This window comes from Halichoerus grypus, chromosome 13 (assembly GCF_964656455.1).
Source record: "Halichoerus grypus chromosome 13, mHalGry1.hap1.1, whole genome shotgun sequence".
NCBI classification, from domain to species: domain Eukaryota; kingdom Metazoa; phylum Chordata; class Mammalia; order Carnivora; family Phocidae; genus Halichoerus; species Halichoerus grypus.
Genome location: NC_135724.1, coordinates 68,044,944 through 68,067,929, shown reverse-complemented (window position 1 = coordinate 68,067,929; position 22,986 = coordinate 68,044,944). Strand labels below are relative to the sequence as shown.

The 22,986-nt window shown below is 52.0% G+C and overlaps 1 protein-coding gene across 2 annotated transcripts; it reads right to left on the bottom strand.

Annotated features, from left to right (window-relative positions):
* Positions 1–1,536: 1,536 nt before the first annotated feature.
* SLC2A11 (solute carrier family 2 member 11) lies at positions 1,537–22,724 on the bottom strand. Of its 2 annotated transcripts, XM_078060699.1 has the most exons (12): positions 22,028–22,724; positions 18,588–18,686; positions 16,558–16,718; positions 12,990–13,114; positions 12,297–12,426; positions 11,580–11,728; positions 8,012–8,403; positions 7,331–7,432; positions 7,173–7,248; positions 6,794–6,921; positions 6,369–6,577; positions 1,537–1,577 (listed from the first exon to the last, which is right to left on the bottom strand). In XM_078060699.1, the coding sequence occupies exons 1-11, from the start codon at positions 22,040–22,042 to the stop codon at positions 6,377–6,379; spliced, it is 1,578 nt and encodes a 525-aa protein (XP_077916825.1). In that variant the 5' UTR covers positions 22,043–22,724; the 3' UTR covers positions 1,537–1,577; positions 6,369–6,376. The 2 variants fall into 2 exon arrangements, with proteins under 2 accessions (XP_077916825.1, XP_077916826.1); XM_078060700.1 differs by lacking the exon at positions 1,537–1,577 and having other exon boundaries at positions 4,699–6,577; positions 11,580–11,629; positions 22,028–22,721.
* Positions 22,725–22,986: the final 262 nt, after the last annotated feature.

Here is a 22,986-nt window from a genome sequence, read left to right as displayed (position 1 = left end):
CAACAGGAACTCTTGTTCATTGCCACTGGGAATGCAAAATGCTACAGACACTTTGGAAGACAGTTTGGCAGTTTCCTACAAAATAAAGTATACTCCTACCCTATGATCCAGCAATCATGCTCCTTGGTATTTACCCAAAGGAGTTGAAAACGTATGTTGACACAAAAACTTGCACATGGATGTGTATAGCAAATTTATTGATTATTGCCCAAACTTGGAAGCCACCAAGATGTCCTTCACTGGGTGAGTGGATAAATAAACTGTCGTATATCCAGACAACAGAATATTATTCAGTGCTAAAAAGAAATGGGCTAGCAAGCTGTGCAAAGACACGGAGGAAACTTAAATGCATATTACTAAGTGGAAGAAGCCAATCTGAAAAGGCTACACACTGTTTGATTCCAACTATAGAACATTCTACAAAAGGTAAAATTATGAAGACAGCAAAAACTCAGTGGTTGCCAAGGATCAGTGGGAAGGGAGGGATGACTAGGCAGAGCAGAGAGGATTTTTAGGGCAGTGAAAATACTCTGTATATATCACTATGGTGGTGCATGTCACTCTACGTTTTCCAATCCAGAGAATGTACAGCATGGCCTTATGGATGTTAATGATGCGTCCATGTAGGTTCATGCATTGTAACACATGGACCACTCTGGTAGGGGGATGTTGATAATAAAGGAGGCCCTGCATGTGAGGGGGTAGGAGGTATATGGGAAATCTCTGTATATTCCTCTCCATTTTGCTGTGAAATGAAAACTTCTCTGAGAAATATAAAATCTCTTAAGGGGTGCCTGGGTGGCTCAGTCGTTGAGCGTCTGCCTTCAGCTCAGGTCATGATCTCAGGGTCCTGGGATCGAGCCCCACATCGGGCTCCCTGCTCGGCGGGAAGCCTGCTTCTCCCTCTCCCACTCCCCCAGCTTGTGTTCCCTCTCTCTCTGTGCCTCTCTCTGTCAAATAAATAAATAAAATCTTTAAAAAAAAAAAAATCTCTTAAAACGTTTTTAAGATTTATTTATTTATTTTAGAGGGGTGGGAGGGGCAGACAGAGAGGGAGAGGGAGAGAGAGAATCCCAAGCAGACTCCCTGGCTGGTTGCAGGCCTCGATCCCACGACCCTGAGATCATGACCTGAGCTGAAATCAGGAGTGGGTCGCACCCAGGCACCCCCCAAAATAAAATCTTAAAAAAAAAAATAGTGGACAGGCTCTCCCTCTGCTCTGTGAACATGGTGGCAGCCTCGGGGAGAGCCCTGCTGGGAGGAGCAGTTGGGGGGCTGCTGTGACGGCCACTGGCAGGGCCCCACCACCACCCGGAGTGTGACTTCAGCTTCTGTCGCAATCAGGGCGCTGGCGTCGGGGAGCACTGGTGGCTGGCCAGCGCCAGAAGTTGCAGCTGGTAGAGGTAGAGACGGGCCCGAAGGCAACCTGGAGCTCCTCCTCACGCAGTCGCTGGAAGGACTTGGAGTCTGGGGTGACCTGGTCTCGGGGAAGAAATCTTTGGGCCAGAATCCACTACTGCCTCAAGGTCTGGCTGTATAGGCGTCCCGTGCAACGGAGAAACCGGGTGAGGAGGAGACTGCGGAGACAAGAAGGAAACTTAAGATCCAGAGCAGGGCGGGTGAGCTGACAGGGAATTTCTGAGAAGCTGTCACCTGGAGGTGGGGAGGAAGAACAATGTCAAATGGGAACTCAACCCGCCGTTTCTTCAAAAATCCTGGCATTGTGGTCAGCCCACGCGCATTAAAGTTATCAGAAGAGGGGCGCCTGGCTGGCTCAGTCGGTGGAGCATGCAACTCTTGATCTCGGGATTGTGAGTTCAAGCCCCACGCTGGGTGTAGAGATTACTTAAAAATAAAATCTCTTTTCTTTAAGCTCTTTTTTTACAAGATTTTATTTATTTATTTATTTATTTACTTACTTATTTGTCAAGAGAGAGTGAGCGCACAAGCAGGGGGAGCAGAAGGCAGAGGGAGAAGCAGACGCCCCGCTGAGCAGGGAGCCCGATGCGGGGCTCGAACCCAGGACCCTGGGATCATGACTTGAGCCAAAAGAAGATGCTTAACCGACTGAGCCACCCAAGCATCCCAGTTGTGTTCTTTTTATTTAGTTTTTAGTTTTTTAAATTACAGTGATACAGTATGTACTACAGTTTATTTTATGCAGTTATGATTTAGTATTGCACCTTTATGTTTGCTCACACTTCTCTCAACTGCAAATGGTGCCACGTATGGTCTTTAAGTATTTACGTGCATAAGTTGTTTTTTTTTTAAGATTTATTCATTCATTTATTTTTTTAAAAAGATTTTATTTATTTATTTGACAGAGAGAGATAGCAAGAGCAGAAACACAAGCAGCGGGAGCAGCAGAGGGAGAGGGAGAAGCAGGCTTCCCGGCGAGCAGGGAGCCCGATGCGGGGCTCGATCCCAGGACCCCGGGATCATGACCTGAGCCGAAGGCAGATGCTTAACGACTGAGCCACCCAGGTGCCCCATCAGTTGTTTTTCTGTTCTTTTTCTGAAAGGGGGCAGGACAGCCCTACTCACACCTGCTACCCCACTGGGGTTACCAAGATCACCCCTCCACTCACCAGTGCCCTGGCTTAGACAATCACTTATAGGGTTATAGTCAACCCACTGCAGGGCTCCTCATGGCCCCGACTTGTCTCCTCGGCAGGACAAAGTCAGGTGTGGCCCTCTGGCATCTCTCTCCCTCCCCAGCCTGACCAGACCACCTCCTGCCCCGCTACAGTGCTCTGTGTGTCTCAAGCATCCTTAAAGCAGGGGTGTCTGTGGGCACAGGGCCTGGAAGCCCCCACGGGAGCCATGTGGCAGGACACAGGCCACTCATGGCAGCTCTCAGCCAGGAACACACACACACTTGCCCAAGGACTTCCAGAAAGCCCTCCGCAGACAGACCTGCAGAATGACCATTTCCAGGAAGGAGATCCTCCCCGGTTAATCCCATTGTGTCAATGGTCATACACACGTACAGCAGTCTCAATCCTCCCAGCAGGCCTCATTTTATAGATGAAGAGTCAGAAAACCAAAGCATTTAGTGCTATACTTGACATTCCCAGTTGGAAGTCCAAAGGTAGGTCTGCCTGCTAAGTTGTGTGCATAAGTTTTGATAAATTTTAACTTCTTTTTAAAAAACATTTATTTATTCATTTGAGGTGTGGAGGGGCAGAGAGCATCTCAAGCAGACTCTGAACTGAGCCTGGTGCCCCATGAGGGGCTCGATCCCATTACTCCGAGATCACAACCTGAGCTGCAACCAAGAGTGAGATGCTTAACTGACTGAGCCACCCAGGCGCCCCAAATTTTAACTTCTTTAAAAAAATAGTGGACCGGGGCGCCTGGGTGGCTCAGTCGTTAAGTGTCTGCCTTCGGCTCAGGTCATGATCCCAGGGTCCTGGGATCGAGCCCCGCATCGGGCTCCCTGCTCCGCGGGAAGCCTGCTTCTCCCTCTCCCACTCCCCCCTGCTTGTGTTCCCTCTCTCGCTGTGTCTCTGTCAAATAAATAAATAAAATCTTTAAAAAAAATAAATAAATAAATAAATAAATAAATAAATAAATAAAAAAATAGTGGACCAAAGATTTGAACAGATTCTTCACAAAAGACACATGAATGGCCATGTTGAGCACATGAAAAGATACTCAACTTTATTATGATGAGCATTATGATGATTAGTCATCAGGAAAATGCCACCATTAAATCACAATGATATGCCATTGTAGAGGCTGCAGCATGGCTAAATTAAAAAGATGGACAATACGAAGTGCTGATGAAGCTCTACAGCATCCACAACTCTCATATGTTGCTAGTGGGCACTTAAAACAGTATAATCAGGGACGCCTGGGTGGCTCAGTCGGTTGGGCGTCTGCCTTCAGCTCTAGTCACGGTCCCGGAGTCCTGGGATCAGGTTCCCTGCTCAGCAGGGAGTCTGCTTCTCCCTGTGACCCTCCCCCTTCTCATGCTCTCTCTCTCTCACTCTCTGTCTCAAATAAATAAAATCTTAAAAAAAAATAAAACAGTATAATCATTTTGGAAAAGTTTCTTCTATAGTTTTGTTTTGTTTGTTTTTCTTCTATAGCTAGACATATATTCACTATTTTTTTAAGCTTTATTTAATTATTTAATTTATTCATTCATTCATTCATTTTTTGGTGGGCAGCAAAGCAAGGTTTATTGAGCGATAGTAAAGTTTATTAACCGATAGAGTACAAAGCTCCCAAAGAGGGAGGGGACCAGTGAGGGTTGCCCTTAAAGCTTTTATTTATTTATTTATTTTTTAAAGCTTTAAGTAATCTCTACTACCAATGTGGGGTTTAAACTCATGACCCAGAGGGGCGCCTGGGTGGCTCAGTTGGTTGAGCGTCTGCCTTCGGCTCAGGTCATGATCCTGGAGTCCCGGGATCGAGTCCTGCATGGGGCTCCCTGCTCAGCGGGGAGTCTGCTTCTCCCTCTGACCCTCCCCCCTCTCATGCTCTCTCTATCTCATTCCCTCTCTCAAATAAAAAAAAAAAAAAAGAAACTCTTAAACTCACGACCCAGAGATCAAGAGTCACACATGATCAAGAGTCACACACTCTACTGACTGAGCCAGCTAGGCACCCCTAAACATACCTTTGCTATTAAACTCAGCAATTCATTTACCCAAAAGAAATGAAAACATTTGTCTACACAACAACTTGTGCAGGAATGTTTATCGCAGTTTTATTCATGATGGCCAAGATTCAGAAACAGCCCAAAATGCCCATCAACAGGTAAATGGTAAACAAATTATGACACATCCATACAGTGGAATACTGCTCAGCAACACAAAGGACTAATACTAATACATGTGACAACATGCGTGAAGCTCAAAAACTTTATTTGGAGCAAAGGCAGACACAAATGCATACATATAGTATGGAATTATATCAAACTCTAAGAAAAAAAGTAAATGTGACCTATTGTGGCAGATGGCAGGTCAGTGGGTGCCTGGGGCAGCAGGTGGGGGGCCTACAGATTACAGAGGGGCATGAGGGACCTGTTGGGGTGATGTGAATGTTCTACTTTGATTGTGGCGGTGGTTTCATGGCCATATACATCTGCCAAAATTCATCAAATGTATACTTTTTTTTTTTTTAAGAGGTGGAGGTTGGGGAGGGGCAGAGGGAGAGAGAGAATCCCAAGCAGGCTCCATGCCCAGTGTGGAGCCTGATGTGGGGCTTGATCTCACAAGCCTGAGATCATGACCTGAGCTGAAGGCAAGAGTCGGACGCTTAACTGGCTGAACCACCCAGGCGCCCCAAGATTTTATTTTTAAGTAATCTCTATACCCAACATGGGTCTCAAACTTACAACCCTGAGATCAAGAGTCACGTGCTCTACCAACGGAGCAAGCCAGGCGCCCTCAGAAAATTTTTTTCTGGCCACCCTCCTCAAACTAGGTCAAGCTCCCTAGTATGCACACACTTCAAATCTGTATTTTTCTCTCACTGCATTTCCCTGAGTTTGTGATTGTTTTTATTGGTTTCTGCCGGAGTCCAGCTCCAGCCGGGGTGGGTCTCTCGTAGGAAAGGACGGCGTCGGCGAATGAGGAGACACAGACACAGGGTCAGGTTGCAAGCATCTCCTCCTGACAGCCTCGGAGGAACCTTATTTATATGTTAGGATATTTTTGTTTTTCCAAATCTTAGATCATTTTCTGGATTACAGCCATAGCCTTCTTTCATTTTTCCTTTGTAATGATTAACATGACCTTTATTGATTTCTGCTTATTGGCTTTCGCTGAAACTAAAAAACAGTACGCAAAGAGAAAGGTGCTAGACAGAGCGTGACCGTTTTGTTATTTTGTTCTATAGAAACTAATTCTTCGCAGAATTAGTTTCATTATGATTGCTTAGATAGGCGTAACTAAGATGAGTAGTCACTTTATCATGAAACCCCAGAAATATTCCCACAATTATAAAGATTGCCATAAACAAAATGAAAAAGAATAGCAGGAGCCAGCCCAGAAATATTCCCACAATTATAAAGATTGCCATAAACAAAATGAAAGAGAATAGCAGGAGCGAGCTGTGGAGTCTCCTGTTTTCAGGATCGTCCCCCATACTTGGACTTTGTCAAACAGCATGAGTAGCTTGGCTCGCGCCAGGTTTCCTGTTAACTGCCTCTAGACAGGGAGCCACCAGCAGGTCCTGATCCCACCTCTCTGGCTCACCACGGATTGCTAAGCACCGGGCACAAAGCCTGCATGCAGTAGGTGCTTAATAAGCCCTTATTAAACAAATGGATGCAGGAACTAGGGAATGCAGAGGGCCAGGACCCTCAGCAGGAAGCAAAGGAGACAGCAACAGCTGGATCTGGGCCCCCACCGTACCTACAGAGTTACAGCTCTGTGGACAGGATGACTTCCGGGCCCGTCCACTCAGGGCCCTGGCTCTGCCGGGATAAGTTGAGTCTGTGCAATTCCTCGGAGATCTCCAGGAATGTCTTGCCTTTGGTCTCAGGGAGGAAGAAGCCAGTACAGATGGCCCCCCAGACACAGACACCAAGGAAAGGCACATAGAGAAAGTGGGACAAGCCCTCCTACGGGTGAAAAGAGACCCGGAGACCTGGTGTGGCCATGTTCAGCCACCAGACTTCTGTGGCCTCATGACAGGTGGTGATGAGGGATTTGTCCATCTTGGCTCAGATGAGTCCCGACCACTCCAGCCTCAGGCTCCCTGGATGGAGACCTCCCACTGACAGAGGTAAAACCTAAGGCCAGGGCCTCAACGCTGGGGGAAGGCGGGGCAGGCCTACCTTGAGGAAGGGAAACCCCAGCCCGACCAGGAAGAGCAAGGTCCACACAAGCGCCCCGCTGACCATATAGGCAGCAGGCCGGGCCTTCTGGTCAAACAGCTCCGTGGCCAGAATCCCTGTCACTCCGGCTAGAGGGAGGAGCGGGAACAGGGTGCTGCCAGCCGGGACTCCCTGCCCAGGCTTCCCCCCACCTTGTCCCTGACATGGGAGTGGGGACCCCTCGGCCTCCTCCAGCCACCCCCTCCCAGAAGCCTCAGTACAGGTAGGCTGGGGGGAGGGACATGCGGGTGACACTGCATTCACATCCACCCATCATGCACGCAGACATTCGAGTTCCTTCCACAAAGCCCAAAGCCCAGGGTTCCTGGGGCCCACTCACCGGGGCCAATGCCAAAGCTGAGGATGAAGGCAAAGACACAGGACATGGCCAGGTAGGGCATCCAGGCAAAGGAGCTCTGTGGTAAAGGGGCAGAGAGGGTGCAGTGAGGTGGAGATCAGGCTGCCCCAAGCCGCAACCCTCACGTCCAGCCCACCTACCCGCAGGCACAGGGCCACTGTGAAGATACTTCCCCAGCAGGCCATCAGGCTGTACCCTCCTATCAGCAGCACGCGGCGGCCCACCCTCTCGATCAGCACACACTGCAAAGGAAAGGAGCCCTGGTACTGACCCCCGCCCTGGAAGCTTCCCTTGGTTTAAAGGCGAGCAGTGGGAAGCTGGTGGTGTGGGGAGGGGCGGCAGTTAGGAGCAGTTGATTGCTTCAGGAGATTAAGACACTATTAATTTTTTTAAGAATTTATTTATTTATTTGAGAGCGAGAGTGAGCGAGAGAGCACGAGCTGCGGGGAGGGGCAGAGGGAGAGGGAGAAAAGCAGTTTCCCGCTGAGCAGGGAGCCCAACACGGGGCTCAATCCCAGGACCCTGAAATCACCACGATCCGAAGGTTGAAGCGCAACCGACTGAGCCATCCAGGCGCCCCTATTAATTTTTTAATTATTAATTTGGTCACTCCATTCAGTTTCCTCATCTCAAAATGGTGTGTTAAGGGCACGGTCAACAGTTGGTGCTCAATAAATGCTAGCTAAGTCGCCCCACTTGAGCATAGTGACCTGGAGTGGAAAAGGGCTCAAGGCAGAGGACTTAAGTCCTCCGAGAGTCAGGGCCCCCCAACCCCCCCGCAGGGCTGATAGAGGGTCAGCCTGAGCCCACGACAAACTCACACTGAGGCAGGCCGCGAGCAGCTCGCAGCTCCCAGTCCCCAAGACGGCGTACTGGACCTTCCCTTCGGGGATCCCGGCCTCCCGGAACACGGAGGAGGCGTACGCGTACACCTGGAGACGGACGGCAGAGGGGCGCGGGCTGCCAGTGGCCTGCGGCCCCGCAGCCTCCTGGCCCGGGGCGGGGGATGTGGCGGGGGGCCTCACTGAGTCGTTCCCGCAGAGCTCCAAGGCACTGGCCAGCACCACGAGGCTCGTCACCTGCCTCCGCAGGCCGCGATCCTGGAACAGCTCCCACGGGCGCCGCGCGCGCTGGCCCTCGCAGGCGGCGCGCTCCTCCTCCAGCTCCGCCAACTCCCCCGCCACGTCCGCGCTGTCCCGCAGCCGCTGCAGGGCTGGGGCGGGGGGAGAGGACGCTGAGCCCCACTTCCCCCAGCCCCTCTTTGGTCCCCCACAGTGAGCTCCCACCATCAACTCTGTTCTCTCTCTCTCTGGGGCCCCCTGATCAGATGGGGATGAGCTTCCCCTGTCCCTGTCATTTCAGGGCATCACGGACCAATAAAGGCTTTAGGAGCTCGGGGTTCTGCGGATACATCAGACCAGACACGATTGCGGCAGATTGCCATTATCCAACGTCCCCAATTCTCCACCCGTCCCTGTATCCAGGCCCTCTGCTAGGTGATTTTTGCAGTGGTCCCCACCAAAGGGGCAAGTATGTATCCCGCCCCTTGGCATTGGGCTGTGCCATGTGACTCGCTCTGGCCAATAGAATGAGGTTGTAGGGAGGGTATGCAAATTTCAGCCCAAGCCTTAAGAGACCTTGCTCATTTCTTCTTGCTCTTCTCCCATCATCATAAAAACGTGTGGTGGGGCTAGCCCACTGGTGCCAGAAAGAGCAGAGAAGGCCCAGCTGGGACCCTCCTAAATTAGCCAATGCCCAGCAGACCTGCATGAGCGACCAAGACCAGCAGAGCCACCAGCCAGGCACAGCCTACATCAGCCAAACCCAGGGAACTCACAGAGGCTTGAACTAAGTGATTGCTTCTTTGATTTGCCATTGAGACATGATTATTAGGCAGCAACAGAAAACTGATGACTTAATTAATGGGTACCAGGAGGGGTGTTACCATACTAGGACCTGTAATCTATGGTACTGATTCCAATACCAGGCAGAGATGGTGAGGAGGCTAGAAAAATGGAAGCCTGGGTATGCCAAGCAGTATTGAGGAAGAAAGAAAACAGACCTCATGAACTCCTGGACTCGAGGGAAGAGATCCCTATGTGGTGAAAGCATAAACTGGTTGCTTTTAGCTGAGTATTCCAAGCTTACTATAAGAAAAACATGAGGGGCGCCTGGGTGGCTCAGCTGGTTAAGCGTGAGCCTTTGGCTCAGGACATGATCTTAGGGTCCTAGGATCAAGCCCCGCATCAGGTTCCCTGCTCAGCAGGAAGCCTGCTTCTCCCTCTCCCTTTGCCTGCAGCTACCCCCTGCTTGTACTCTCTCTGTGTCTGTCAAATAAATAAATAAAATCTTAAAAAAAGAAAGAAAGAAAGAAAAAGAAAAACATGAGCTCAAAAAGACCTTCAGAGGGAACAAGATTTAATTAAATTTAACTTATTCTGAACTCACTAGGTTGGTTTAATAAAAAACGAAAAAAAACAAAAACAAAAACAAAAAAACCTGTTTCTCATCTCTAGCCCCTCCAGTTAGCAAAAAGAGTTCCACATTAAGTTATGGCCTGAAAGCAAAGATCAAATCCAGAGCCCTGCCACTGAGCCATGGACTCAGGGTAACAACCAAATTAAAGGTGTGGCTTAATGCCAGCACCTCATAGACCCTCATGGCTGGAAAAGGAACATCTGGAGGGCTTAAGGGTATTGGTCTCCAGCAGCCTGACATGCCCCAAATTCCAGTCATTCGGTCTCAAGAGGGAAGCAGGTCTCAAAAAGACTTGTGGATGTGGCTTTTGGGCACATCAGTCAAATACATAGAAAAATCACATCGTTTTTGAGAAAATTATATTGACAAAAACTCCACCAGCCCAGGGGAAAAGGGACTAAGACAATTTGAAATATAAAGACTTGTGTGCCCCAACTTTCTATGAGCACATTTGCAATGCCCTCTTCAGAAGGTGTTAAGGAAGGCTAGCTCAGAGGGCAGAAGCCAGAACCTGGGGACACCACAGCCCAGGGGGCCCCTCCCAGGGAGCAGAGCCAGAACTTGATCATGGAACATTCCCTACCAGCAAGGCAGGGAGGTCTGGCACCATCTTCCCAGGAGCACCTAAGCATTAAGGACTGGTGATGGCTTTCTGCTCCCTTTGAAATGAGGCTGAGTTCTGGTTACACCATCCCACTTTCACCATTGTGTGTTGAGTTCAGAGGGGCAGAAGACTTGTGTTTTTAGCTCCTAGGTCTCTGGATCAAGAGAAGGCACATATAGACTTGATGTGATCTTAAGATCTGGGGCTGCAAGACGGATGCCATGATTGGATGAGACTGTGCAGCCCCAGATGACACTGAGCATGTTTTGCACAGGGCAGGGATATCCGTAATAGCTGTGGCCACAGTGGCAAGCTGAGAAGGTGCATGAGTGGGCCCTGGTCTTCACCTTTCTCTGAATCCACGCCCTTTGCCATGTGAGAGGATAGGCCATTGATTTTCCCATCCCTTGACTTTGGGTTCAGTGACATGGCTGATGGCATGTTCATGGGCACGGGGAACACAGATTTGCAAAACGCTTGTGCAACTGGATCTGCTTTCTTGGGCCTCTGCCATCACCTTAATAAGAACATCCCCGGGCTAGCGCATTGGTACCAAAAGTGAGAGAGGCGTGTGCAGCAGAACTGAACAGCTCGGGCCCAGACCAGCCTGGACTGGCTCACCGGCTGATTCCCGGACACCATGAGCCGCCCAGCTGAGATCAGCAGTCATGCAGCCAGCCCAGCAAGCAAATGAGTAGAAGACATAGTAATGGATTATGTTAAGCCAGAGATTTTGGTATTGTTCTTGGGCATCATTACCATGGCCATAGCTAATGAGTCAGCCCATCAGCACCCAGGTGACACAGTGTTTCATCTTGCGTATGTGGTAGAGGGGAGGGTTCTTTACTGGCACCATCCTGCAGTTCCTAGATGTCAGGGGCCGGGTCTGCTCTGTCCCGCTGGCTTGGCACTTAGGACAGCCCCTTGGTAAAGAGTTTTTGGGTTTTTTGTTTTTGTTTTTTAAAGATTTTATTTATTTGAGAGAGAGAGAGAGAGAGAGAGAGAGAGAGCATGAGTGGGGGGAGGGGCAGGCGGAGAGGGAGAAGCAGACTCCCCGCTGAGGGCAGAGCCCGACTCGGGCTTGATCCCAGGACCCTCAGATCATGACCTGACCGGAAGTCAGACACTTAACCAACTGAGCCACCCAGGCGCCCCAATAAAGAGTTTTGAAGAGATGGATGGATGGCACAAAAGTGAGGGACAGCTTTTCCCTGATAAATGAAATCCAAGAAATGGGGATTCACATGCTCCAGACAGATGTGCCCCTGGGTCAAGTGTGGTCTGGGGACCCAAGGTCAGGGACTCACCTGCCAGGCAGGCCTCGGTGTCTCCACGGTCAATGAGGAGGTAGCGTGGGCTTTCAGGAAGCAGAGGGAGGGAGGCAAGCTGGAGCACCCCAGGCACGAGGCAGCTAGCCAGCAGCAGGGGCCAGGCCCCCGGGTCACCCAGCAGCTCCCTGGGGAGACAGAGGAGAGGCCGGACCAGGCGCTTCCTTGCCAGGGCCCTGCCCACTTGCCCCCTAATCCCCTGACCTCCCCACCCCCCACCCTCCAGTCCCCTGCCTGCCTGCCGTCCTGAGGGCAGAGGACCTGTATTGCTCTCTGCTTCTTTCTAACCAGTTCTGGGTCTGGACACCAAGATCCCTCCCATCCCATGGCCATGGCCCCACCTTATCTGTAGCAACTCCTCTTCCCAGGGCTCCAGGCTCTGCCCTCCCCTCTCTTTTCTGGGATGACCAGGACATGCTCCCCTTTAAAAGCCCAAACCTTCACCTTCTCTCTTTTTAAGACCTGTTCTTTGCTCCCTGATCTAGAGAGGAGGGAAAATGCTGATTCACACTGGCAGGTAGTTGGCTAATACCCATTTTGGGTATTGGCCAGATGGGTGTAGACAGGATTTCAATACAAAGAAAATTTCTTAATTCAAAGAAGCAATGCCTTAATACACTTAATGAGAAATTTAGGCGAAGGGCTTTTTCTGGCCCCCCTCAAACCACTCAGGGCACGTGGAGACAGGGTGTTTACCTGAGTCCGACCACCTGACCTATCACGATCCCCAGGGCAGCGAAGATGGCTGGGGTCATGGCCACGGCTCCTCGGAGCTCCTTGGGGGCACTTTCCCCCAGGTACATGGGCTGGACGTTCATGCTCAAGCCTAGATGTGTGCACAGCCACTAAGTTTCGGAGTACTTTCTTTCCCAGGAATAAATAACTAATATAGACAGAGGCACCTGGCTGTATGAACAGTAGCGAGTCAGGAGGGGATTTGCTGATGGGTGTCCCTCAAAGCCCAGGCAGATGGGCTTCCTCACCTGCCAAGCCCCGGAAACTGTGGAGCCCCTAACAGGCCACTCTGCCTCTATGGGGAAGATCTGAGAACTCATCCTTGATGTCTTTGTACCTGGGCTGCCAGGAAGCTCCTGGCTTAGAGTGCGGCTCAAATACAGGATCTCTGTTAGCACAGGCTTGGGGATGCTTGTATTCACAGCCCTGTACAACTCTTTCATGTCTCTATAGCCACTTTAAGTGTCTAGTTATATGAGCCTTTTGAGATAAACCATAATCATTTTGCTACAGAAGAGGTGGGCATGAATGAAAAACGTGAAGAAAGAAAATGCATGAATGGATGAAAGAAATAAAGAGAACAAATGAATGAATAAATGGAATACGTGAATGAGTGGGAATAGAGAGGCGGGATGAGCTGCCCTCCCTGCAAACCTGCACTGACTCCCATGAGCAGCCTGCCCAGCACTATCATCTCAAAGGAGCCTGCTCTGCGGCTGAAGCCAAACAGGGTCGCCGCGGCCACCACGAGGATGTTATTCACCAGGAGGGACTTCTTCCTGGGGGGAAGTGGAACGCAGGCAAGAGAGGCTCAGATTCAGTCTGGGCGGGGGGACTCTCCCTGGGGACCCCCCTTTGCAGCTCCAGCCAGCCCGGATCAGACCCGTGTGTGCGCGTGTGTGAGATTCGTCAAGGAGTCTAAGCTACTCTCCTTTCCACCCGCATCATAGCTTGAGATGACAACATTTGTATTTTATGCTTCATCTCTTCAGATGAAGCATTTCTTTCTTCCCACTCCTTTGTAAGATGAGAGGCCTAATATCTGATTTCTCAGACTCAATAAAACTTTCAGAGTAAGGGAAGAGATGCATTGAAAGCCAAGTACAGTCCCCGCACATTTTCTTCCATGTATTATAGAGTCACTTCTCAGAACTTTCAGGATGGCTGGGTGGCCCATGCCTAGTTCAGCGGGACAGACTGCAGCCCAGGGAGTGGCCACTAGAAATGTCAGCTGCTCCACCATGATGAAGCCTCAGGTCTGGGGTTCCTGATACTGAGCACGGAAGTGCTGTCATACAGGGTACTCGGGAGAGCTCACTGTACGGACAGGGAAACTGGATCCTAGAGGAGGCCAGTATTCTGCCCAAAGTCAGCAGCACACTGGCAAGAGAATCCAGACTAAAGCATAGATCTCCTGTGTCTAGAGAATGGAGAATGGCATAGATGATAGCAAACTTGGTCCAGGGGTAACTCCAACTGAAAACCACCTATGGTTTCCTCGATGCTGTAAGTTAATAAAGTACTTCAGTTGTGGGGTATTTATTTGGTAAATGCATTTTGCTCCATTTCCGTACACAGACAATATCGGAAACGCTTAGCTTCCACCTAGCGGGGGCAGTAATACACCTTTACTGACCTGCCTGAGGATAGAGCAGCTCTCCAGCTCGGGGCCACAGTCCCTTCCACAGGGCATCCTGCTGGCCCACTTCTCTGATGACTATATACTGAAAGGACAGGGAGAATGAGCACCAGAAGAGTCCACTAGAGGTCTTGTAAGGCACAAGCATGATAAAGAATGGAAACTTCAAACGGAGCGGGCCGCCCCATCAGTGAAGTTCCCGAAGCTCACCGGACTAATGCACATCAGCCTATTTCCTCCAAAGTGCATGAGAAATCACTGCCACCCCTCTAAGAAGGAAGGGCAAACCTCAGAGAGCTCCTTCCCATTTTGGAGAGAGTACGTACCACCCTGGGTGTCACGCTCTGGCACACAAACCAGGTAACTTGGAAACCTGGCAGCTTCGAGTGGAGCTGAGCATGAAGAATATTCTCCAGCGGGTCCCCACTCAGTGCAAAGAGCTCTGCCACTCGCCCCTTTAGACCTAGAAGAGCCTATGGTGCTCCGAGTGGCTGTGGCAGCTATCTAAAAGGAGACTCACAATGCAAGACCTAGAGCTTTGGGGCAAAGCCACTCTCCTTCAGGGAATTACCATCCTTTTAATTAGAAATAACCCTGGCCTTGTCGGTAGTCCCTACCCCAGCCCTGGTGGTTGTGTATCCATCACGCACTGCATGCCATATGACACTCCTATGCTAAGGTGGGGTGTGCCCGGTAGCACTTGATCACTATTTCGGTGATGCCTCGTGTGGGCCCCAAAGGTTCTCACGAGCAAGTTACTCGTGTCAGCATGCCTACTTGATCATACTGCCACCCTTCTTCCCCCAAGGCACACCAGGGGTCAGAGCTAATTCCTTCTCTTTTGCAGGAAGAGCCTAAATTTGTTTGGGAATGTGCCCTTACCCCTTAAGGTTCAGGTATGAGCCCGACCATCTAACCCAGACTTGGTGATCCCGTTCTCTATGCTAGTGACCCGGTGCTGGGCAATGAGACATGGCACCTTTTTTGAAAAGTTTTTTTTTTCTTCTTCTTTCTGATATAAAGCATCAGCCAGGAAGAAGTCCCCCTTCTGCTTGATAATGTTGCCTCTGGGTGAGGCACTATGGTAGCTTTCCAGACAAGACAAGGCTCTAAGTGGTCTCCCTCAGGGAGAGGTGAATACATATGATGGTGTATACGATGGGATGGTTGAGGAATGTTAGGAGGGGCACGTATAGGGTGCCTGGGTGGCTCAGTTGGTTAAGCGACTGCCTTCGGCTCAGGTCATGATCCTGGAGTCCCGGGATCGAGTCCCGCATCGGGCTCCCTGCTCGGCAGGGAGTCTGCTGCTCCCTCTGACCCTCCTCCCTCTCATGCTCTCTGTCTCTCATTCTCTCTCTCGCAAATAAGTAAAACCTTAAAAATAAAAAAAAAATAAAAAAAAATAAAAAAAAAAATAAAAAAAAGGAGGGGCACGTATAGAGCTGAATACACGGGAGAAACGTGTCTACGCGTGCAGGGTGGCTAGCAAAGGGGTGGACCGTGGTAGCCATTTGCTTTTTCTGCCCAGTACTGCTTCATGGTTGTAAATGTGTGACCCATGGTGGGTCGGTAACAATCTGTCTTCCTGGATTCTGAATCTTGAATGAAGACATTGGAGATAGAATGTAGTTGGAGTTAATGCACTCTAAAGGCATTCTCCCTGGGAGGATGGCCCAGAGCTCTGGCTGTTGAGATCCTCAGCACCGCCCTGGAGCCTGCCCTCCTGAAGACCTGGCTTCTGAGTATTTCCTTTCATTCTATGAGCCGCTCCACCATCTTTCCAGTTATTACAATTTTCGATCAGATCAGTCCAAGCCTGTCTTTCTCTCTCTCTCTCTTTTTCAAAGTAGACTTTTAATTTTTATTATATTTTTTATTTTTTTATTTTATTTTTTTTTAAAGATTTTATTTATTTATTTAACAGAGAGAGACACAGCGAGAGAGGGAACACAAGCAGGGGGAGTGGGAGAGGGAGAAGCAGGCTTCCCGCCGAGCAGGGAGCCCGATATAGGGCTCCATCCCAGGACCCTGGGATCATGACCTGAGCCGAAGGCAGACGCTTAACGACTGAGCCACCCAGGCACCCCACCTTAAGTAGACTTTTTAAAAAGTTTTATTTAAGTAGGCTCCCTGCCCAACATGGGGCTCAAACTCACAACCCTAAGATCAAGAGTCCCATGCTCCACTGACTGAGGCGGCCAGGAGTATGTATGTATGTATGTATGTATTTAGTATGAGCCTGTCTCTCTTGTTTGCACCCCAAGAACTGCCTCAGTTGGATACAGAGGGGGGACTGAGGCCTGAAGAGGACCTAGTTTATGGTCCAATAGCACTTGCCTACAGACATGGAACTAGAGACCAGGAGTCCTCTCTCCCTCAGAGCACAAGGCTCCTCCCTCTACCAAATCAGCTTAGACATATGACTCTTGTGATGAAACTGCTGGTAGGGTAGGAGGTGGAAGGCGGGCAGAGCTGGCCTGGGCCTGGGCCTTCAGGGCCTCTTCCTTCTCCCACATTCCTCAGCCTACAGACTGGGGCACCTCTCATCAAGGGGCATCCGGGGCACACACAGAAAGCACTTACCTTCCCAGCATGACGGCCAGGGGCCCGGCAAGCAGTGCTCCAAAGAGGCCCCCCAGGGGGTACAGAGACACAATGAGGGACCACACCAACAGAACTAGGTGATCGGGCAGTGGCTGGCCGGTACGCACCCACCATGTCTCATTGATGAATTCCTGAATGTGCTGTGGACAGAGATGCCAGTCAGCCTCCCAGCGACAGGCTGGACAGGCTAAGCCTTCTCGCCCACAGGGCTCTTCCTCTGCAGAGAGCAGGCGCCAGGGCTCCCGAGCAAGACTCCAGTGCGGCAGGAACTGAGTCACCTGAGCTCCTCCTCTTTGAGGGCACCGGACAGATCTCCTTCACATACAATGTCTCCTGGAGCCTGGTGCTGGCCAGTCTCTGTTTGCCCTTCAGAGTCCACGATCACCCCCCACTCCCCGGGCCCCTGCTTTTGGCCTAAGCATCCACCCGTATGGCTCACATCAGTGGGCCCCCTGCTGACTGGCTTTCTGTGGGGCTTGGCCAATGGTGAGCCCCAGCAGGACATGAGAGAGAGGCGGGAGGGGTGTTTGTTTCTGGGTCACCTCAGGCTGGGGGGTCACCTCAGGCCGGCTATGACACTCAACCAAACGTCCTGGCTCCTCTCAAGGGGTCCTACGCCACACGGCTCTTTCCTTCCAGGTTCGGTAACCGCTCCTTCCACGTGTCCCTTTGGGGGTAGGGGGATTAGGCCCAGAGAGGTGAAAGGACTTGCTCACGGCCTCAGCCACAGGTCAGGGCTGCAGCGGGTGGTCAGGACACCCCAGGCCCCCACCCCCAGAGCTGCAGTTCTAGGTAAGTAAACAGAGGCCACAGGGTTCGGAATGACTGCACTCAGGGAAGACCTGGACACACTTCAGCGTCTGACTGGTCTCAGGCCTCCCAACAGGATGTGAGGGAGGACGTGAGGAGGGCAGCAGGTTTAGGGGTTGGGCCAGCTCTCCTCTGCTCAGGCCAGCTCAGGGTAATTTAGGGGTTGGGCCAGCTCTCCTCTGCTCAGCCTGGTGCCTGCCAGGTCCCTCTGGGGGCAGGACCATCTAGGGGAGCTGGGACCAGGCCCAGCCTCTCCTGTCCCTGGCTGGAAATCCATTTGAGGGATTAGGGAGTCTCTGAGGCCAAGAAAGTCCCTTGGGCCAGGTCAGTGCCAGGCGCTGGGGGCACAAGGATGACTCAGACACTGAGAGCAAACCAGCAGGAGGATGATACGGGCCCCACACAACCAACATGCAACCTGAGTGGGGACAGCCCACTTGAAGGCCTGGGGAGGGAGGGGCGACTTCCAGCTGGGGTGGGGTGGGGCTGTCGAAGGAAGGCTTCAGGATGGTGATGGTGTCTGGGTGGTCCTTGAGAGGCTTCTGCAGGGGCAGCAGAGGGGGCTTCCCAAGCAAAAGAGGCTTAGAGAGAGGGCTGTGTGCATTTGGGGAACTGCATTTAACTTGCTTTGCTAGTGGGGTTCAGGGAATGAAGGTAGGAGAAAGGTGGACAGGTTCTGATCTAAGGAGGCCCTGAACTTCAGGTGGATGAGTCTGTTCTTATCCCTATAGGTACTGGGGAGCCACAGAATATTTTTGGGCAGGGGAGTGGCTCGGTCAAACTTTCGAGGCTGAAGGAAGGGAGGCCAGTGAGGAGGCTAAGCCAGGGATCCAGGTAGGAGAGACGGGTCCTGAACTGGAGTCACGGCAGAGACACGGGGAGAAATGGCTAGCTAGAGGTAGTTAGGAAGGGCTCGGTGTTTGGAGGCAGGGAGGCAGAGTCAAGGCTGGCCCCCCACCAGGCAAGCAGTAGAGTTATGCGCTGACATCAGGGACCCGGGAGGACGTGCAGGTTCAAGGGAGGATGTAGAGCTGGGTTTGAACCTGGATCTGCAGGACCTGTGGGTCATTCAGTGAAGGTGGATGCATGGGGCGAAAGCACCACCAAGTGGATACTGGCCTGAAGCCCCACGGCGGGCAGCCGTTAGCCCTCACCCTGCACCCACTGGGATGGTGATGGTGGGCACAGAAAATACATACCAAAGTTGGGGCATTGATGATGGAGAGGTTGTAGCCAAATTGAAAAGTCCCGCCAATGCCAGCCGCGCAGATGGTCAGGAGCAGGACCCTGCCCTGAATCTGAGGAGAGAGGGGAGGACACAGAATGGCCTTTAACAGCCTCCGCCTCGTTCCCAGGGCTGGAACCTAGCAATCACGGCCTTGCAATCCGTTTGAACCAGGCAGTGATGTTTCCACTGTGCAGCTGAGGCACAGAGGAGAGGGGTTACCTAGGTCACATGGCCGGCGGGTAGCAGAGGAACCCCAGGACCCCGCTGCCCCCTCCCCCCTCTCCCCCATCAGCATTTTCCCGAAATAGACAACAGTTCTCTGGCCCTCCGTGCCAGGCTGGGCCTGCTGTGGTTCTGGAACACAATGCTCCGAGCTGGGGCCCCAGGAGAGTGAAACTCTGCCCCTGGAGTCCCCCCCAGTCCCAGTGGCTTGCCCCAGCAAAACATTCTCCAACAGAGTGGCTGTGCCTCCTTCTCTCGCCTGCCAGCCCGTTCCGCAGTAAGGCTAACAGAAGAGGCCGCATGGACCTGTATGTGTGGGGACTTGTGGGGCATATGAAGCAGCAGAAGGGACGCAGCTGGTGGCCGTGCTTGGGTCCCAATGCAACCTCTGCCCCTACTCACTTGTCCTCACTCAGTCACTTCTTTGCTGGACCTGGAGATGATCATGCCTACCTCCAGGGGAGCGGGGGGGGCAGCCAAGGTACACATGTGCCACACACGCTTGGTACAACAGAGAACAGTTTTCATCCTCATTAGAGATGGAGAGAGAACTCTCCAGAGCACCCAGCCATGAGAGCTCAGCACTCTGAGGTCTCATCCCTTTAGGTCAGTATATTTTTTAGGGATTCTCAATTTTTTAAATAAAGATTTTATTCATTTGTGTGTGTGTATGAGAGAGAGAGCACAAGCAGGGGGAGCGGCAGGCAGAGGGAGAGGGAGAAGCAGGCTCCCACTGAGCAAGGAGCCTGATGTGGGGCTCAATCCCAGGACCCTGGGATCATGACCTGAGCCGAAGGCAGACGCCTAACCGACTGTGCTACCCAGGCGTCCCGGGATTCTCAATTTTATTAATATTTTTCCTCTTCTAGTTTTTAATGACAAAACAACATGCTTGTTAAAATGTTCGAAAATTCAGTATTTGCTGAAAGTTCTCCACTGACCCAAAGGCACAGCATTGAACTGCTCCTCTCAGATACTTTCCTAGGCATGCACAAAGTAGTTGACTACACAAAAATCAAATCGTTGATCTTTTCCTAGTAAATCACACCGCCTTTCTTGTTCTAGCAAATCATCCTGCAAATCTGAAGTCCTATAAGTCAAATTTATGACTTTTTAAGTACCTACATACAAGTTTCATGGCAGAAGGATGTTTGGCTAAAGATTTGCAGAGGAATTTCCAGAACCTGAGGACTATTTATTCATTTTATCAGACACCCAGTGCCTGTCCCAGATAGGAGCTGAGCTAGGGGGCAGAAACAGCTGGGCCAAAAACTGATGCGCATTCTCCATTTGGTGAGATACTGTGCTGGCGGTGGGGAGGCTGAGGAAGAGGCTCTGGGGGGCAGGATCTTGCCAAAGATCTTGCCACAGGTCTACAGACAGGTCCAGCAGAGGACCTGCCCACAGATCCCATAAGGCCTAAGTAACTTCCTTCTGGAAGCCAGAAGAGGCAGCCAGGTGAGGACCCAGGACTCTGGTCTCACTGGAGTCACGTTAAAGCTCCATGTGGGCTGCATGGAGGTGAGTGTTCCACTAAGATAGATCTGCAGGAAGCAGCAAGAGAGGGGTGCCTGGGTGGCTCAGTCGGTTCGGCTCAGGTCATCCCAAGGTCCTGGGATGGAGCCCCTGCTCAGCGGGGAGCCTGCTTCTCCCTCTCCCTCTGCCTGCCACTCCTCCTGCTTGTGCTCTCTCTCTCCCTCTCTCTGTCGAATAAATAAACACAATTTAAAAAAAAAAAAAGGAAGCAGCAAGAGGTGACTGGCTCAGTTGGAAGAACATGTGACTCTTGATCTCAGGATCATGGGTTTAAGTCCCATGTTGAGTGTAGAGATTAGTAAATAAATAAATAAATAAATAAACTTAAAAAAAAAAAAAAGGAGAGACACAGAGCCTGATGACCATTAAGCCCATGGGGCAGGAGATGCTGGTGGGTCTCCAAGATAGCAGGAAATCTTTTTTAAAGATTGATTGATTGATTGATTTGAGAGAGAGAGAGAGAACGAGCCGGAGGGGGAGAGGGAGAGGGAGACAGAATCTCAAGCAGAGTCCGTGCTGAGCGTGAGCCCCACTCGGGATTCGATCTCAGGACCCTGAGATCAGAACTTGAGCGGAAACCAAGAGTTGGAAGCTTAACTGTACCACCCAGGCGACTCAGGAAATTATTTGATTCACTGAGATCATGCATGGAGATTGCCTAGTCCTGTGCCTGATCATGAAAAGCATCTACAACATTAGCTATGATGGTGATTTATCAATTCAGTGAACAAATATTTCTTGCTTCCCTACTGTGGACAATAAACCAACTGTTCTAGGTGCTACTGATATAACCAGTGGAACAGGAGACAAAATCCGTGACCTCACAGAGCTTTCCTTCCAGCAGGGGAGGACGGGCAATAACAACATGAACAAGGAAATTACATAGTATGTCAGCTGGTGTGATGGAGACATAAAGCAGGGAAGGGTGTGAGGGAATGTTTGGAGAGGGTGGCCAGGGAATACGCCCTGTGAAGGTGACATCAGCACAAGGACTTGAAGGACATGGGGGAATGTGCCATGCAGGTATTTGAAGGAAATCAGTGCAGGCTGGCAGAGGAGTGGGAAGACTGGGGGTATGGGGGAGGGGGAAAGGGCATCCAAAGATGGGTGGTGGGTGGCGTGGACGTTCTCTTCTGGCTGCCCCCCATTTCTCCGTGAAGCAGGACATCAGGACAGGGCTCAGACGGAGCGTGGAGGAGGAAATGAAGGTTGGGGAGTGAGGCGAGAGTGGGAAACGGTCGCAGGAGGGGGCGAGGCGACCAGGACCGCAGTGCCCAAGGGCTGCGGCCTCTCCGGGCGTGTCCGACCCGCCAGAGGGCTCCAGAACAGCGCGGGCAGCGCGACGGCTGCTCGCGTGGGATGCTGCCGGGCCACAGTTCCTGCAGACACTTGACCCCATGCAACCTTGCACTGGCCCCCAGGCCATCCCTGCGCGCGACCTCCTGCTTATGCTCCTCTGAGCCCAGCACCTAACTCCACTGGACAAACAAGCGCCAGCTATTTTTATACACTGTTCTACACTCCGTTAAGCCTTCCAGAGTGGCTGCGCCCGTGCATTCCCGCCGGTCTGCAAGCCCTCGTCTGAAACGCCTGGGCCGGGCGTGCTTCGGAATTCAGACCTTTCCCGATCGCAGGAGGGCATCGAGCACGTACACATTTCTCGAGCATTCGCTGCGACACCGGGTTTGCGATACAGAACTGCTGCCGCCGTCACCGCGCGGAGCGGAGGGAAGTGCAGTCGTTCCGGCAGGACCCCGGTGCATGCGCAGTGGGCGTGGTAGAAGCGCCTGCCATCTTCGAGGCAGGAGCGGATGCGCAAGCGCAGTGGGTGTTGAGGACGGCCTGGGGAGCGGAAGGCTCGCGCAAAGCCTATCTCTGGGCCGAGCGCGCGCCCGAGACACAGGCGCAGGCGCAGGCGCACAGCGCGGTTAAGGGGTGTGCGGCGCTTCCAGCCGTTACCTGGGAACGAGGCCCAAAGCGCCGTTACTATTCACCTCCATCCCGCCCTTTCCGTAGCTTTGAGGCCGAAAACCGACACATTCCTTGGTCGGCCGAGCCTGGGGCCCATCTCCGCAAAGCGGAAGGGAACTCTGGTCCGAGGTCACCACAGCCAACCCCTTGCAGTCGCCCCGGGAGGTCCCATTGAGCTCCAGATTCACCCGAAACCCGGTCCTGGCCTCTCGTCCCCTCTCCCTCTGCCGCCCCAGGTGTGACTCTGCCGGTCCCCGCCTCGTTCCCCCTCGGCCCTCCGCCGCTGCCCCTCCCGGCCCCTCTCCCCCGCTTCCTTTGCGCCCCCCTGCCCACCTCCAGGGCGCGGGAGCCCCCAGTCCTGGGGAGGCCCCTGTCCCCACCGACGTCCCCAGCCTCCCCCAATCCAGGTGTCCCCACCCTTGACCCAGTGGAGGGGCAGAATTAGGAGGGACTGAAGGGCAGACCCACCAGTCTCTGGAGCGCTCTCATCTGTCAGTCCCGGCAGAGCCAGTGATCTGGGTGCAGGGGAGAACCGGTTTGGGGTTGAAGGCGTGAGAGGCTGGCCCTTGGAGGTGAGGAACCACAGGGTCCACTGGGTCTGGTTAATCTTTTATTTCTCGGGGCTTCTCAGACCCTGCATG

Coding starts and splice junctions, on each gene's coding strand:
- SLC2A11 (XM_078060699.1), bottom strand. Junction 16,719..18,587: donor TCATCAATGCCCCAACTTTG/GTATGTATTTTC, acceptor CTCTGTCCACAG/CACATTCAGGAATTCATCAA. Junction 11,729..12,296: donor GGTCAGGTGGTCGGACTCAG/GTAAACACCCTG, acceptor CTGTCTCCCCAG/GGAGCTGCTGGGTGACCCGG.